The 14214-nt window shown below is 40.4% G+C and overlaps 1 protein-coding gene across 9 annotated transcripts in view; it reads right to left on the reverse strand.

The window, feature by feature from the left end:
• The window catches only part of grik5 (glutamate receptor, ionotropic, kainate 5), a 79314-nt gene that overhangs the window by 13331 nt on the left and 51769 nt on the right, over nt 1–14214 (reverse strand). For 7 of the 9 annotated variants that reach the window (XM_067509453.1, XM_067509454.1, XM_067509457.1 and 4 more), the window contains 10 exons: nt 12517–12614; nt 11932–12097; nt 8432–8610; nt 7617–7670; nt 6751–6909; nt 6181–6333; nt 4884–4988; nt 2312–2419; nt 1060–1263; nt 6–119 (listed from right to left, as the gene is read on the reverse strand). In XM_067509453.1, the coding sequence (XP_067365554.1) occupies nt 6–119; nt 1060–1263; nt 2312–2419; nt 4884–4988; nt 6181–6333; nt 6751–6909; nt 7617–7670; nt 8432–8610; nt 11932–12097; nt 12517–12614 (1340 nt within the window). The remainder of the gene's footprint in view (nt 1–5; nt 120–1059; nt 1264–2311; nt 2420–4883; nt 4989–6180; nt 6334–6750; nt 6910–7616; nt 7671–8431; nt 8611–11931; nt 12098–12516; nt 12615–14214) is intronic. The other 2 variants (XM_067509456.1, XM_067509458.1) reach the window with 2 other exon arrangements.

Genomic DNA, 14214 nt, shown 5'->3' on the forward strand with positions numbered 1-14214 from the left:
CTCACCAGTTGAACTCTGTACAAGATGCTGATCCCCAGGGTCATGAAAGGCTTAGAGAAGTCAATAACTTTTTCCCTCTCTGACGTGATGGTGAAGCCTGCCACAGCCAGATCTGCTTTCTGTAGGGTTGACAGAGGATAGATGGAGAGTAGCGAGGACAAGAGAACGACAGAGGTAGCAGAGATGAGTCATGAAGAAAAACAATAAATGTTCAGGCAACTGCAGAAATAGAAAGACACTTGATGCTGCACTGTGTGGATGAGATGCTCTGTTTGTATAAAATGTTTCCCAGGTGAAAAATGACTGATGAAAAAAATATTAGTATAAACTTAAAGACGTGCACAATTTGTCTTTCCCTCTAGCACACGATCATTATCCATGTCTAAATGAGACTAATTGCAAGTAAGCACTGGGTCGCTGGTCTTTCCACCTGTATAAAACCTTGAAGGTCTCTGGTTGCTCTGCTCCCCTTCCATCTCTTCCATTAAAAGCTAATTGATGAACATGGGCTGCTAATTAGAGCTGAGTGATCAGGCATTGGAGTGGAGGCAGGGAGAGGGAGGGAGTGTGCAGAGCTGGGGAAGCACCAGCATGGCAGGCCCCACACAGGGACCAAAGTCTGGTAATTGAAGTATACCATATGGTAATTAAGTAGAGAGGTTCTGTCATTAGCTTGCTTCAACCAGAGTGACTTTCAGAGGCGCAATAGGCTCGCAATAGACGAGGGGAAAAACAGGGGGACAGGCTAAGATAGGGGACGTTTACTGAGAGGAAAGATGGTGCAGACAATTTTAGGCAATGCTACACTCTCTTCTGGGGAATTTTCAAGTCAGCTTTTGTCCTAGATAAGAGTCTTACTCCTCTCTGAGGGCAATTTGAGACATACGAATTTACAGCAGAGTTGTGGTTTGGGGCTACAGAATGAGCCTGTATGTGTGTGGGCGGGTGTGTGTGAGTAAGTTTCTGTTTGTAGGGACACTGTTTGGAAGATTTAACCATGTTTCTGTGTGTGTGTCAGATAGAGAGAGTAAAGGAGGGAGAGAGGGGGGGAGTACTCACTCTGTTGATTAGCTCTCCAACCATGCCAGTCCACGAGCCGTTGGGCTCTGGAGCCCCATACAGCCCATCGTCCACCAGCTTGATCTTGAAGGAGAATTTCAAGATGTCTGCCAGCTCCCTAAGCATGTCGACACAGAAGCCCTCATACTGGTCGTTGCCCTGGAAATCCTGGTAGTTGTTTTTACGCATAACATATGGGTTTTCCTGAACATGGGGGACATGAGCGGTTTTCAAATCTAACTTATTATTATTATTATTATTATTACAAAAAAGATTACTTACTAAAATGCAAGGCTCTATGTTTAAAAAGCAGAGATTTCAATTTTATTGCATTAACTGTTACATCAATAATTGATTGGACAAGGGGGACGGAAGGGTGGGACATTCTGAAAAATATGCCAATTTGATTTCTGGCCATGTTAGATGTAAAGATCAATAACACTTTAATCTCCTTCTGTTAAATATGAAGCAATAACCAAGAGCCAATCAGGTTGGCCCAATAACCAAGAGCCCAGGGTGAAACAGCTATCCTACGTGTATTTTATGTTAAAAAAACTAACATGTAGGGTTGACTAAATGACATGTTTCAGCTTGTTTGTTCAATCATTCAAACTACAGTAACTGACTGCAGCTTCATATTTACTCTAGAGACACATGAGTGGTACAGTTTCTTTTCATCAATCTTCTCATCTTGCAAGAAAGCAAATGAGTTTATTTCCCAAAATACCAAACTATTCCTGACATTCAGCAAAAGTAAGAATTCTTTTCACCAGCGTCATGTATACAGAAACCTCAGTTGAAGGCTGTAATAATGTGTGACCAAATGTACCTGTACATGTACAGAATGCACTTGCTACAAATGAAAACACTGCTACCATCTAGTATATGAAAGAACTGCAGCATTAAAAGTGGAAATATGCTGTCAATGAGTTTTTGCACATCTACTTCAAACTGAAAACGATCGAGCAGCATCATGTAAGACATTATTGATTTTCAGATATGATATTACTGATATGGAAACCAAGAATAGACAACTTGTAATTTTTTGACATTTTCTGAGGAGCCATATTTTGTCAGTTCAAATCTAATAACATGTCTTTCTCAGAGCTCAGTGTCAGTTTCTATGACAGCCACAGTGACAGTAAAATTAACAGAGACAACCACAACACAGCATGGGCTGCTGCAGCAACACAAAAACAACTCTGACCGCACCAGCATGTTGTTCCAGAAGGTACAGGGAATGCGACCTTACCAGTATGGTAGTGACAATGAGGGACTTGTTTGCCAGGGTCTCTGAGACATTAATATCCAGACTTGTGGAGTTCATTGCCAGGGTGTTGTTGGAGTACCAGATCCCAATCTAAAACAGAAGAGAAAGTGAGAGAAAATCAATTACTACTGTGGGATAAATAATGCACTTGGCTGGAACTTCCCTGCAACTGTTTTACTGTTGTCTCAGGCTCCACATCATCGATAGCAAATAAGCAGTGAGTGCATTAACCCTATTAACGTATTTTATAGAAAATCTTTGCATGTTTAAAATTTTATGCCATACTATTACATACTGTACAGTATAGGGACATTGCTCTAATTGTTCCTATTGGAGCCATCCACATACTTTTACTAGGCACCATTGTTAAAAAAGAAAACATAACAAAACTGATGTTTACAAGCAGAGCAATGAGCTGGGACAATATGGCAAAGACAATAATAAAAAGCAGTGAATGTCAAGAGCTTCATTGCTGTGTCTATTTTCCTTTACTAATACCTTTCCTAAATTGCATAAAAACAGCTCACATATTTCCATTTTATGGAGACAGTAAAGTCACTTAGGAACATAAATGTGTGATTATGACCTAACTAGTGAGCAGGGGTAGAACCGCAGCTCTCAGAGGCATTTCTTTAGAAGATATTACTGTACATCTTTCAATAGGTCACAGGAGAGGTAATGACTCCTCAGACAGAATCACAGTTTTTTTCTACGACTCTCTTTATCCTGCCCTGACATTTAAGAGTGGTCCTTTCTCCATGAACAGACACTGCCTGCCTACAGGGTGGGAGCGCAGCTGTGCAGAGAGGTGGGCAGAGTTAAAATGTTAATTAACAACTAACTCCCCCACTAAGTTATAGTCCAGATTTAAATGTAGTTATCAGGTGACATTTTGTGTTAACATGGGAGGCAGATGACCTATAGTAAATATGAAGAAGACATATAAAAAGGAAGTGTTTCCTCTGGTCAGTGAACCACAACACAGTTCCCTCAGACTGGATCTGCAGTGATTTGTGCACTTACGCTTCATTTAATCTTGACTTTAAAATGCAGGTGAAATGCGTTTTGATTTTTATCTTCCCACATCTTTGCATCTAATGCTCAGTGGAGAAGTCTTCATTGACATGTGGCAAATTGGTCCTAAACACCTAATTTGTTGACTCAGTAAACATTTAATTCAGGCTTTCACAGTGTCCACCTAACCTTGACAAATATGTTGTGTTTTGTAACTATTAGATGGAAATGATCAAATGCTCAGAATTGCTGGGAAGACCTGGTCTAGGAAAAGAAATGAAAAGGAATATATGTGTTGAAGAAATAATTCAGAAGATGTGACTTCTGAAAGAATAAATAACAAAATGTTCTTAAAAATTAAAGGCTGATGTCTAAGCAATAAAACACAGCCTTGTTCAGTTCAATGCTAGACTCTCTAAAGCCTGGGCTGGTGTGGTAGGAGCAAAAGTTTGTGGTGGCTGATGTTATGACAGATAGATATTGCTGAGTAAGTTTAACCATTTACAGATATCAAGTGATTTCTACTTCTGGTCATATTGTCTGCTGTTCAGCAAAAGGGACACAAGCCTGTTATTACTCATTTAAAGACTAATACAGTTTGGCTGCAATCAAAACAGTGACACAATCTGACATGATTGTCATGACAGATATCCACTGAAGAGTGCCAAATGGTAGTATTTTTTTTAAGGATTAGTCCTGCAAACACTACTGTACCTACATCGGACTCAGATTGGATTTCCAGTACAGTATGCACAACAACTGCACAAAAACTGCAGGTGAGGCTTCTAAAAATGAGTATAACAGGAAACCCTTTTAAAATACTCATATAACATTTTAATGTTTTGCATTTGTGTTGTGAAATGAATGTTTATGTCAACTGCAAAATCTGATTCGGGCAAGTTCAAGTAAACAATTTCAAATTACACCAAAGATAATACAGTTAAAAACTAAGCTGGAAGGGAATCCTATTCTTCATGGGATGAAGACAAAAATAAACTCAATTAAGACCCCATGTAATTACAGTACACACAGAATGAACTCAAACTTACTGTAGTTAAATTTACGTTACATATTCACTCTGTACTGAGCTGAGGGCCACTTGCAAACACTCATTTCTGCAAATAAGCTTAATTGTTTTAAGCCATAGGAGGAAAATGAAGACAAGCATCAGAATACATCCAGCTGTAGCTGTGAAAAACAAATTAGAGGCAGAAAAAAGTCTGACAATACAACACACAATATCTGCTGAAAGTTTAGTGTTCTTTTGGAATTCAGTTGGTTGACTATGCAGGCAGCTGTTGTATTCATATAGCCTTCAGATAAAACAAATGTTAACACATATTTTGAGCTACTTCAGATTGTAGGTTACCATACTGTACCAGCAGCCTAAACGCATCAAACGAACACAAACTAAGGATATTTGGCTACTATCAGGGGAATTCGTGATGAGGGTGACCTCTGAGTTAAATGCCTGCCCAGATGACACAAAGCCTATGGGCAATATGACCTGACTGCTACATGATAACAGGTGACTCCTAACCTCTTTGTGGCCTCCTCTGTGTTTCTCCAAGATCCGCAGGGTGTAGTTAGTCCTCTGACCTTTGCTGTTGAACTCCACACGTCCTGTTAGACCATCGTACTCCACCTGGCAGGCAGACCAAGAAGAGTGAGGGGGGAGAAAAATACAGACAATCTTCTTCTCACAATTCATCACGATTAGGTAAAAAGACAGTATTTAAGTGGGTAGAGAGAAGAAGGTAAAAGAGGAGGAAAGAGCAAGAAAGAAAGAGGAAATATTTACAACTAGACAGGGACCATCAGTTTTGAACTAGGAGAAGGTGACTGAGCGAAAGGCTCTGATAGAGCAGCACACACAGACAACAGCTCTCTAATAAGACTGAGAACTGCACCTCACAGCTCAGCGCTGCATCTCCAAAACCCAGGTGCTGGCACAGTTAGCAAGATCTATGATGAATGGCACAGTGCTGAAGATGGAGTACACCATGATGCTGACTAACAAAGACAGATGTCGGGCCAGTGGGGCACCGCAATGAGATATGCTGCTTGGGCTTCCTTGACAACAGGTCGTCGATGAGAGAAAGACACAAACAACCGGAGATGGGAGATGACAAAGAACAACAAAAAACAGAGGTTACATGCAACATGAGATGAGGATGATACAAAATGTACTTATAATATCGTCATTTATCAAAAAGCCATTTGAAATAAATTAGCCATAGCTGTGATAGTCATTAATTGAGTCATTAATTGAGTACTTTTAAACAAAAGTATCAAAACATTTGTGGCTGGACATAAAACGGGAGGATTTCAGCTTCCTGCTACCTTATATCACTGTGAAGCAAAAATATTCGGGTCAACTTGAAGCAGGACTGCAGCAAACTAATCTGGCACCTGTTTAGGAGTTTTCTTCTCTCTGAAAATACCTATAGTATAGTATCTCCCTGAGCCAAGGTGAGGTCTTCAAGTGTTTTGTTTTGTCCGACAGAGAACTAAATGTCTGTGCTCCAGTTACCCCTCTCTGTCTTTATCCATCTTGCTCTTACGCTGCCACTATATCCTCCTCCTTGTGCTCAGATACTGTACAATTAGGCACAGATGTTGTGACCCACATATAGGGAAGGGTACATCACAAATGAGCCAATGGAGCCACAGTAACTGTCTACAATGGATGTGAATATCACACATATTGATTTTAAAAGAAATATACATTTAATAAAGTTTACTGATGTATGCATATGCATGTTCGTGAGCACACAAATCACCTGGTGATTGCACAAAATATATACTGAACAACTGTAGAATTAGCAAGCCTTTACCATACGCAGGTAGTTCATAAGACTGGTCCCATGTTGCCATATCTGAGGTGAGGTGCAACTGAGAGGCTTCACTCCAATTTCCTGACTGCGGTTCAATTCCCTCACCGCCCCCACCACCACATGCACCGCATCAAACATCAGTGCTGACGAAAGCTGTGGAAGGGGAAGTGAAAACACAAGCAGTATGGAAGGGGGGACAAGGACAGAAAGAGGAATAGAAACATAGGAATGAAAGAGGAAGAGTCAAGGGGTAAATGCATCCAGGAAAATAGGAAAGAGGAGCATTACCACAGATGATTGAATATTTAACAAGGATGGAGAAAGGAAGGCAAATAGGAGGAAACAGGCAAAAAATAAGAGGGAAGAGAGAATGAATGTGAGGTATGAGTAAACAAGTGGATACGTCAATACCCATTATATAAAGCAAGAAACTAGCTGAATCTCCTTAACTTTTCAATGAATCAGTGTGAGGACCTAAGTAGCCTAAGGTTATGTGGCAGACACACAAAGCCATAAAAATTACTCCTTAATATGTGCATGCATGAGTATTTCTCCGTCTAACAGGCTGACCGCAGGGCCGGGGTACGTTAGGTCGCAGCCCTCCCTCCAAGACAGGTTGAGGCTCCTGATGAACTCCAAATAGAAGGGATGGGTTGTGTTAAACATGGAGAAACCCACAATGTTGGACTGCTCATCCACTATGTCATCTAGTCTCAGTAGGGGAAAGTCCTAGAGAAAGGAAGGAGGTTTGACATAGGGATATTGCAAAGAGAGAGAGAAAATTCAGGTGAGCGACAATGTTGTATCAAATGTTAGCACAGATAAAAAATACTCTGCAAAGAAGACTGTGATAAAGCAAAAGAGAAGGTACAGGGAGTGACAGTGTTTAATATCTGATGGAGAGAAAAAAGGATACAGACAGCTAGGAAAAGGGAAATAATGATACAGGGGAGAGAGGTTGATTGAAATGACTCCTGTAGCATTTCAGAAATACACACACAAGGCGAGGTATTGCACAAGAACGCATCATGTACAGAAGGCGGAGAGGGGAGAGGAAAATAAAAATCAGGCATACGGCATAAAGTGACACATTAATTCAGTGGTAGAAGTGGAAGGGAATGTGTCAAAGAGGTGGATGAAAACACCAGAAGCGTAAAGAAGGTGGCAGGTGGCACAAGAAAAAGGGCACAACACATCTGTCATCACCTTCACCTCAGACCCCTTTTTATATATCTCTCCTTCCCTCTGCCCATCCTTCATCTCCTCTCCCTTTTTTCTCTCTCTGTCACTTCTCTCTTCTCCCTTTATCGAATACTTTCTCGTTAGCCTTGGCACCTTTTCTTGCTCATGATGGGATAGAAGACGAGGAGGAATGAGGAACAAGTGTAAAAGGAGAAATAGAAGATGAAACAGGGGAAGGAGCAGTGTGTTCTTACCATGGTGGTGAGGATGTACTTATAAAATGCTGATGTCATCCCCAGCTCCGATGCCTGTAGGACAAAGAGAAAGAGAGAATAACATGAACAAATTAGGCAGATGCACATGGGATACAAAATGTGGAGAGAGAGAAACATGGAGAATGTAGAAGTATTGATAGAGGGAGACAGCAAGGGCATAAGAGTGGAGTTATTGAGAGGCAGAGGGCAAAGGAGACAGTTGTGGGACAAAGTAGAAGAAAATGTGGGAGAGAGAGAAGGAGCATACGTTAATCACAGTTTCACATCATTGGGCTAACACTAGGAAATTTTGCTGAGGGCAGACAGACGCTCAAATGTGCCCAGTTAAAACATCCCATACACATTCAAACTATGACTCACTGTGCTGGCTATGGGCGTTACAGACCGTACCATGAATTAGAACAAGAATGGGTAACATCTGCACCACAGCAAAAGATGTTCTTTTTTTTAATCAAATACTTAGAAGTTTTTCTTAGAAGTGTAAGTGATTGTTACTGGCAGACATGCATGAATATTCTTCACTGTGCTGCCCCAGAGGGAAGAGAAGGTATAAATTGTTGTTAATTCTGTTACAACAACAAATGTGTAGCCTGTGGAGCCTTGAGAGGAGTTGTTTTATTATTTTACAGACGGTAAGCTCTGCTTGCCCTTCATGACTGTAACCTGTTTCCCAAATAGATACATAAAAGAGAAATCCCCTCGAGTGTTACTGTGCGTACTGTATACAACAGTAACTTCGATGCCTGCATGTGTGTGGGCAGATCTGAAGAAAACTGATGCTTGAAAGCGCTGACCTTCTTGAGGATGAGATAAGAGACAGAAGCATTGGCGTCAATGATGATGGTGGCCACTTTGTCGTCACGGATCTCCTTTAGTAGTGACGTAGGGTCCAGGTTGTCATCCAGCATCCTGATTGACAACGTCTCCCGGGAGATGAGAAAGTGGCGGACCAGTTCCTCAAGTCTCAGCAGACCTGAAGCAGAGCCAAGGCAGAGCAGAGATGCATATCAGTGTCTGTATCAGTAGACATAACTCATATTTTCAAAACGTAAGCAATGCAGGATCTGTGAACATATTGATTTATCCTAGGAGGCCCATATCTTTGTGCCATTTTTGTAAAGCATGATCGATTGTTCGTCAGAATCTTCAGGAAATAAAACATCATTTAATATGGAGTCGGCAGTATAGTGTGTATTCAGTTCAGTTTCTCTCAGTAGGACTTTATTTTATTTACTTATTCCCACCTCTACCAAGTAGGTCTTCTATGTAATCCTGTTTTGTCTGTCTGTCATTCTATTTTGGATTTTGTCACTCACATGACAGATTTCTGTGTAATTTGAATAAGTCAAAGAGGAAGCCATTAGTCCTGATTTGAAAAATATTTTCCTATTGATTCTTTCATTCTACATTCAGGTTAAATCTATTCACACTTTGACACATTTTCCACCATCGTTCATTTTTTCCCCTTCTATACAGATAACCCTGAGATGGGCAAGAGTAAACATAGACAAACGTTCGTCAAGTTCGTCATGTCCCTTATTAGATTCATATATCACATCATATGCAATGATTGCTACAGACTTTGTCTAATTTTAACTAAACTGACCATTTGGCTTATCCAACAATATACAAATTTACACTGCCCTCCTTATGAAGTGTAAAAATATTATGCATTGAAGAATAACCTGATGTGTCTAATGACTTTTAAGGCATGTCTGGCACTGTAGTAACATGACAAACATGACAAATTCCATTCAAAATAACTCAGTGCTTGTCTCAGTTATGTTGACTGAACTGAAATTTATCTTTATACAAAAATATAACATGCCAGCCATGTTGGAAATCTAAAATAATTGGCTACCATCAGCCAATCAGCATGTCAAATTTTAAAATAGTTTCTATTAATGGAATGAATTTAGATGGTTTTGCAGCCTTGGCATTAGTATGCACTCTTTGAGTGCTTTGTAATTCACTGCCTGTTGTCTCATCTCGTTTATAGATGCCTTTCATGAGTGTACTGGGAGTAAAATAGTATGTGTATAAAAAATGAAAACAAAGACTGGAGATGTGAGGATTCTGCAAACCCTCGGCAAAAAAAGATGGTCAAAAGGAGAAGCATAACTGCAGGAACAGAAAGACCGAAGCACAGCTCTTGAGACAATTCTGTCCTATTTCAAGTGTATTCCTCTTGAAAATGAGTATAACCAATGGCAGTCAAGAATCACTTGACATCCTGTGTGGAACGAGCCTTCACTAGAAAGTCTACCCTGCTGCTGCCTAATTGTAATTCCATAGTAAAGCTCCCCTAGCTATGTAAATAAGTGGAGGGGCAGGCATCTGGGGGATGGAGGGGAGAGGAAAGGAGGAAGGGAGAGGTAGCACACAGAGCCCTTCAGCAAGAGAAAGCCTCTGTAAGCAGTGGGGTAATCACTGAACCAGGCGAAAACTTTAATTAGTTTGAGGAAGGAGGGGAAAAAATCAATGCACTTTACAGCTTCCTCTCCTCCCCTCTCTCTCATTCTCTTTATTTCACATATTCTCTCCTCACGCATAAGCTCCAAACTCTCTCTCTCTCTCGTCTTAGCCCTGTGCTCTAGTTACCACTCTCTGTCTTTATCCATCTTCCTCTTACGCTGCCACTGTCTCCTCCTCCTTGTGCTCACAGTTAGATACAGTTAGGCTCAGATTGCGTGTTCTGACCCATGTACAGCAAGGGAAGGATACATCACAAATGACCCAAAATCACAGACTCGTGCACACACTATACTGGGGTAAACAAGATTAATAAAACAAGTGGACTTGTGGTAAACAGTGTCTGCAGTGCTACACTTTCACACAATCATATCCACAAAAACCCACTGACAAGTCAGGGGCAACAATACACACTTCTGAAAGTATAAACTGGTTCTGACACATACTGTAGACAGACACACACATGTACAGAAAAAGTGAATCAAGCATACATTAAAAACATATAAAAAAATCACACATACACAGTCATAGAGAGTGTGGAGCAAGTCTGGTGAGTGGCAGTTAGCGCCTATTCTGCAGCCATGGCAACCAGCTCCATGGCGATAGATAGCGCAGCCAAGTGGGTCACAGTCTGTGAGTACGATAACCTTGTAAAGATCACCTTCAAGCCAAATATATTACACATACGCAACCCTCAGTCAGTCTCTCCACCAGTAAAAGCTGCATATTCTTGTTTGGACAGTAAATTGTGGGATCTGTTCTCTTTAATTCTTATAAGAGGAAAAGGCTGGTGAAAGACAAGCCTCTTATCTACTCATTCAACTGATGATCAAACTGGAAATAAATGTCTGATGCCATTTCAAAGCTCGGTTAGTTCAATGAAATGACAAGTCCACGAGGAATTCAGCTTTCTTTCAGGAAACCACAGGGAGGCAGGCAAACTTCTGGGGAGATAATGAAAGCATCTCAATGATTCAATAAATATTTCATAATGTCACAGCTTTTTGTTTGTCATAATCCACCCTTTTCACACTGTCATGAGAAGAGTTCAGGCATCAATGGGCCCACTTAGTCTTTATGTAATAGCCCGTTCTTGAAATTGCCAGTTCTACTGTCAGTTCTACTTGGCTGATGTGAGCAGTCAACAGCTGCACACAACTCATCCCAGCTCAGTTTCACTCAGGACAGGACAAAAAGCTATTCCCTGGAAAAAAATTGCAACTTTGCCACTTCCTACGGCAGGCAGTGCATTCTTTCATGTATTCTCAAAGCTAAATTTGAACACTACAGCCATCATCCTACCAAGCCCTTTAATTCCTGTGACACTCTGTAGGGGACTGCATAATAAATCAATAACACACTGTTTCAAAATGAAAACAAAGAGGGCTAGTGACTAAACCCCAAATCCCGTGTGATGTTGAAGCTCTCTGAGTGCATGGCAAGTTAAAACAAATGTCCCTTAAGTTCTTACAATACTGGAAAGTATTTCAAACACATTTAATAAATTGGTTTGGGCTAACAATCCTCTGAGGTGGATAAAAGACTGTGTGCAGGAGTATGAGTAATAAATGGGAAGTCTCAATATGAGCCATGTTCTGAACTCTGACAGCAGACAGAACTTTACAACCAGACTGCCAACATGAGTGTCCAACACTGCAAAACTGTCACATCCGCCCATATAGTGTCAATGTGCCAGTACTCCCACAGAGGCATTTCCAAATGCACACATAAACAAATTGAACAAGCTCAACCAAAAACCCACCCTAAATCACATAAAATGTACTGCACGGATAATTAGACAACAAGGTGCATGTGTACTCACACTCAGCCTTGGCGCAGACCAGGCTGGCTGAGGGGTAACTGAATGAGCGCAAGATGGCTCCTATGGCCAGGCTTAGGTCCTCGTTGCTAGGGTACAGAGTGACTGAAGCAAAACGCAGGTACGGCAAGCGGGGAGTTTCCTCCGGACCAATCTTTACATGAGGGATCTGTAAAAAAAAAAAAAAAAAGCAGGAGAGAAACATTAAAGAAGGTATGAAAAAGCAAATGTGTTCTGATGAACTTACCTCCAAACACACATAATCCAGGATAAAGCTGTGATAAAAAAGACTGAGTAGAGAGTCTAGAGGGTTAAAAGACAGATAAGAAAGATGGCAGAGGAAGAGAACAGAGAGATAAAAGGCTACTGGAGGGCTGGAGGAAGAAAGGCAAAAACAGCTGGAAGAAGTATGATGGTTAATTATAAGAAGAAATGCAAAAGGAAAGAAAATTTAGTCTCTGGATACATTCATCAAGATGTCTTTGTGGGTAGAAAGGGTGGTATATGAGACAGAAAGAGGCACTAAGTCTGCAAAAATGTATATATATTTGTATGTGTCAGTGTGTATTTGTGTGTCACCACACTCACCTCCTTCTCTCCACATATGTGACTGACAGTAGAGCCGGAGGCGGGGCTAGAGGCGGGACCTATCACAGAGACGACGCCTTTGGGTAGAATCTGACACACTGAAAGGAAAAAAGGGCAAATAAACATTGGCTATGCAGACGCACACCTTCCCTCGGTTTCATTTTGACAGCAACGCAGCGCTGGCATACAGTAAGGGGCCGCAGTCAGGGGAAAGTGTGGAAATATAAAATGCAGCAAAAACTCAGAGGACGCATTATGATTTTAGTTTAACCACGGATTCTGTTGTAGCAGCAAAATCTGTCTCATTATAACCTGATTTATTTGGAGATAAACACTCCAAGGACTACAGCATGGCAGCCCACGGGTTGCCTTCTGCTATTACGTACTTGTTTAGACAGTCAATTTTAATGATTGTAACAATTTTTAAGACATTTTGCTCTAATTACATTTCTGGCATTAGCATAATATTAAGAGATTGGGGGGGGGTCCCCTTGAATTAACAAATGCCAGTTTGTAGAAAAACCATTTTGCAGGAGGGGATTAGTGTGGAAGAAACTGTTGTTTGTACAAATTTGCGTATTACTGTAACTGTATTACATTCTATGACTGCAATGTTAACTCAGTGATTTCTTTTCTTAGGAGTGGCTCAAGCAAACACAATTTATGTGGTTCAGTATATTCAAGCATAGATGACAAAAACCGATTTAAATCCTAAATGAAGCAATCCACAGGTTTTTGTTGAACAATTACATCTTCACAAAATTAAGTATTTACTGTCAATATGTTTTCATGTTTCAGAAATGGACCGTAAAAGGTTTAAAACTCTAAATGTAAATGCTTAGTGTTTGTTTAACATGCAGTTTAAATCCAGTGAGCTAGTTTGACTTGGTAACAGCTCATATTTACTTCATCACTGCAGCATCCAAAAAAAAAAAAGACGAAGACAATTAAAAGAAAGCAGGGAATTGTTACAGGATAATTAAACATGGCAATTCCAGTTACTGAGAGTTAGAGGAGAAGACTAATGTCTCATGCTGTATAAAATAAATGAACCTAGGTTAGAAGGTAGTTTGCTTATATTAGCATAAAAACGGGATACAGACGGAAACAGCTAACCTGAATCCATCCAAAGGTAAAACAATCTCTAAACTCACTGATTAAACCTTGTGTCTCATTACAATACAAATGTCTAGATGGTGTTATACAGGACTATTTTATTGGCTCTGAGCAGTTACCAAAAGAAATAGTCCTGCAAATAACCCCCACAATACAGCAAATTGCTGTTTTACAGTTTGTTTTTTGTACAGAGTAAACAAACAAGTTGCAAAGTGTTAATTAATTGGCTTAAGAGGGGCTGGTAGGCAGATTTGTTCCTGTGGATAGAGCTGTTTCCTCTTTATTTGCAGTCTTTATGGTAGGGTAAGCTAGGCTGTACTGTAAGCTTCTTCCCAAAATGAACCACAACACGACCCACAATATATGACCAGAATATGCTGGACAAAGCTGTGCAATCAGAGGCTAATTCTATTTATTTACAGAATTAAATATTTTTCTCTAAAATTTCTCTGAAATGTTTGTGTATAGGATCTCTTAGATGTGAGCGTTTTTATTATGGTTAGTGCCTTCTAGAGTATGTGCTTTCATAAAAACAGCAGAGTCTGGTAACTTAACTGTGTTATTCTGAACAAAAACTTTTGT

The sequence above is a fragment of the Channa argus genome, chromosome 7 (genome assembly GCF_033026475.1).
Source record: "Channa argus isolate prfri chromosome 7, Channa argus male v1.0, whole genome shotgun sequence".
In the NCBI taxonomy this organism is placed as follows: Eukaryota; Metazoa; Chordata; class Actinopteri; order Anabantiformes; family Channidae; genus Channa; species Channa argus.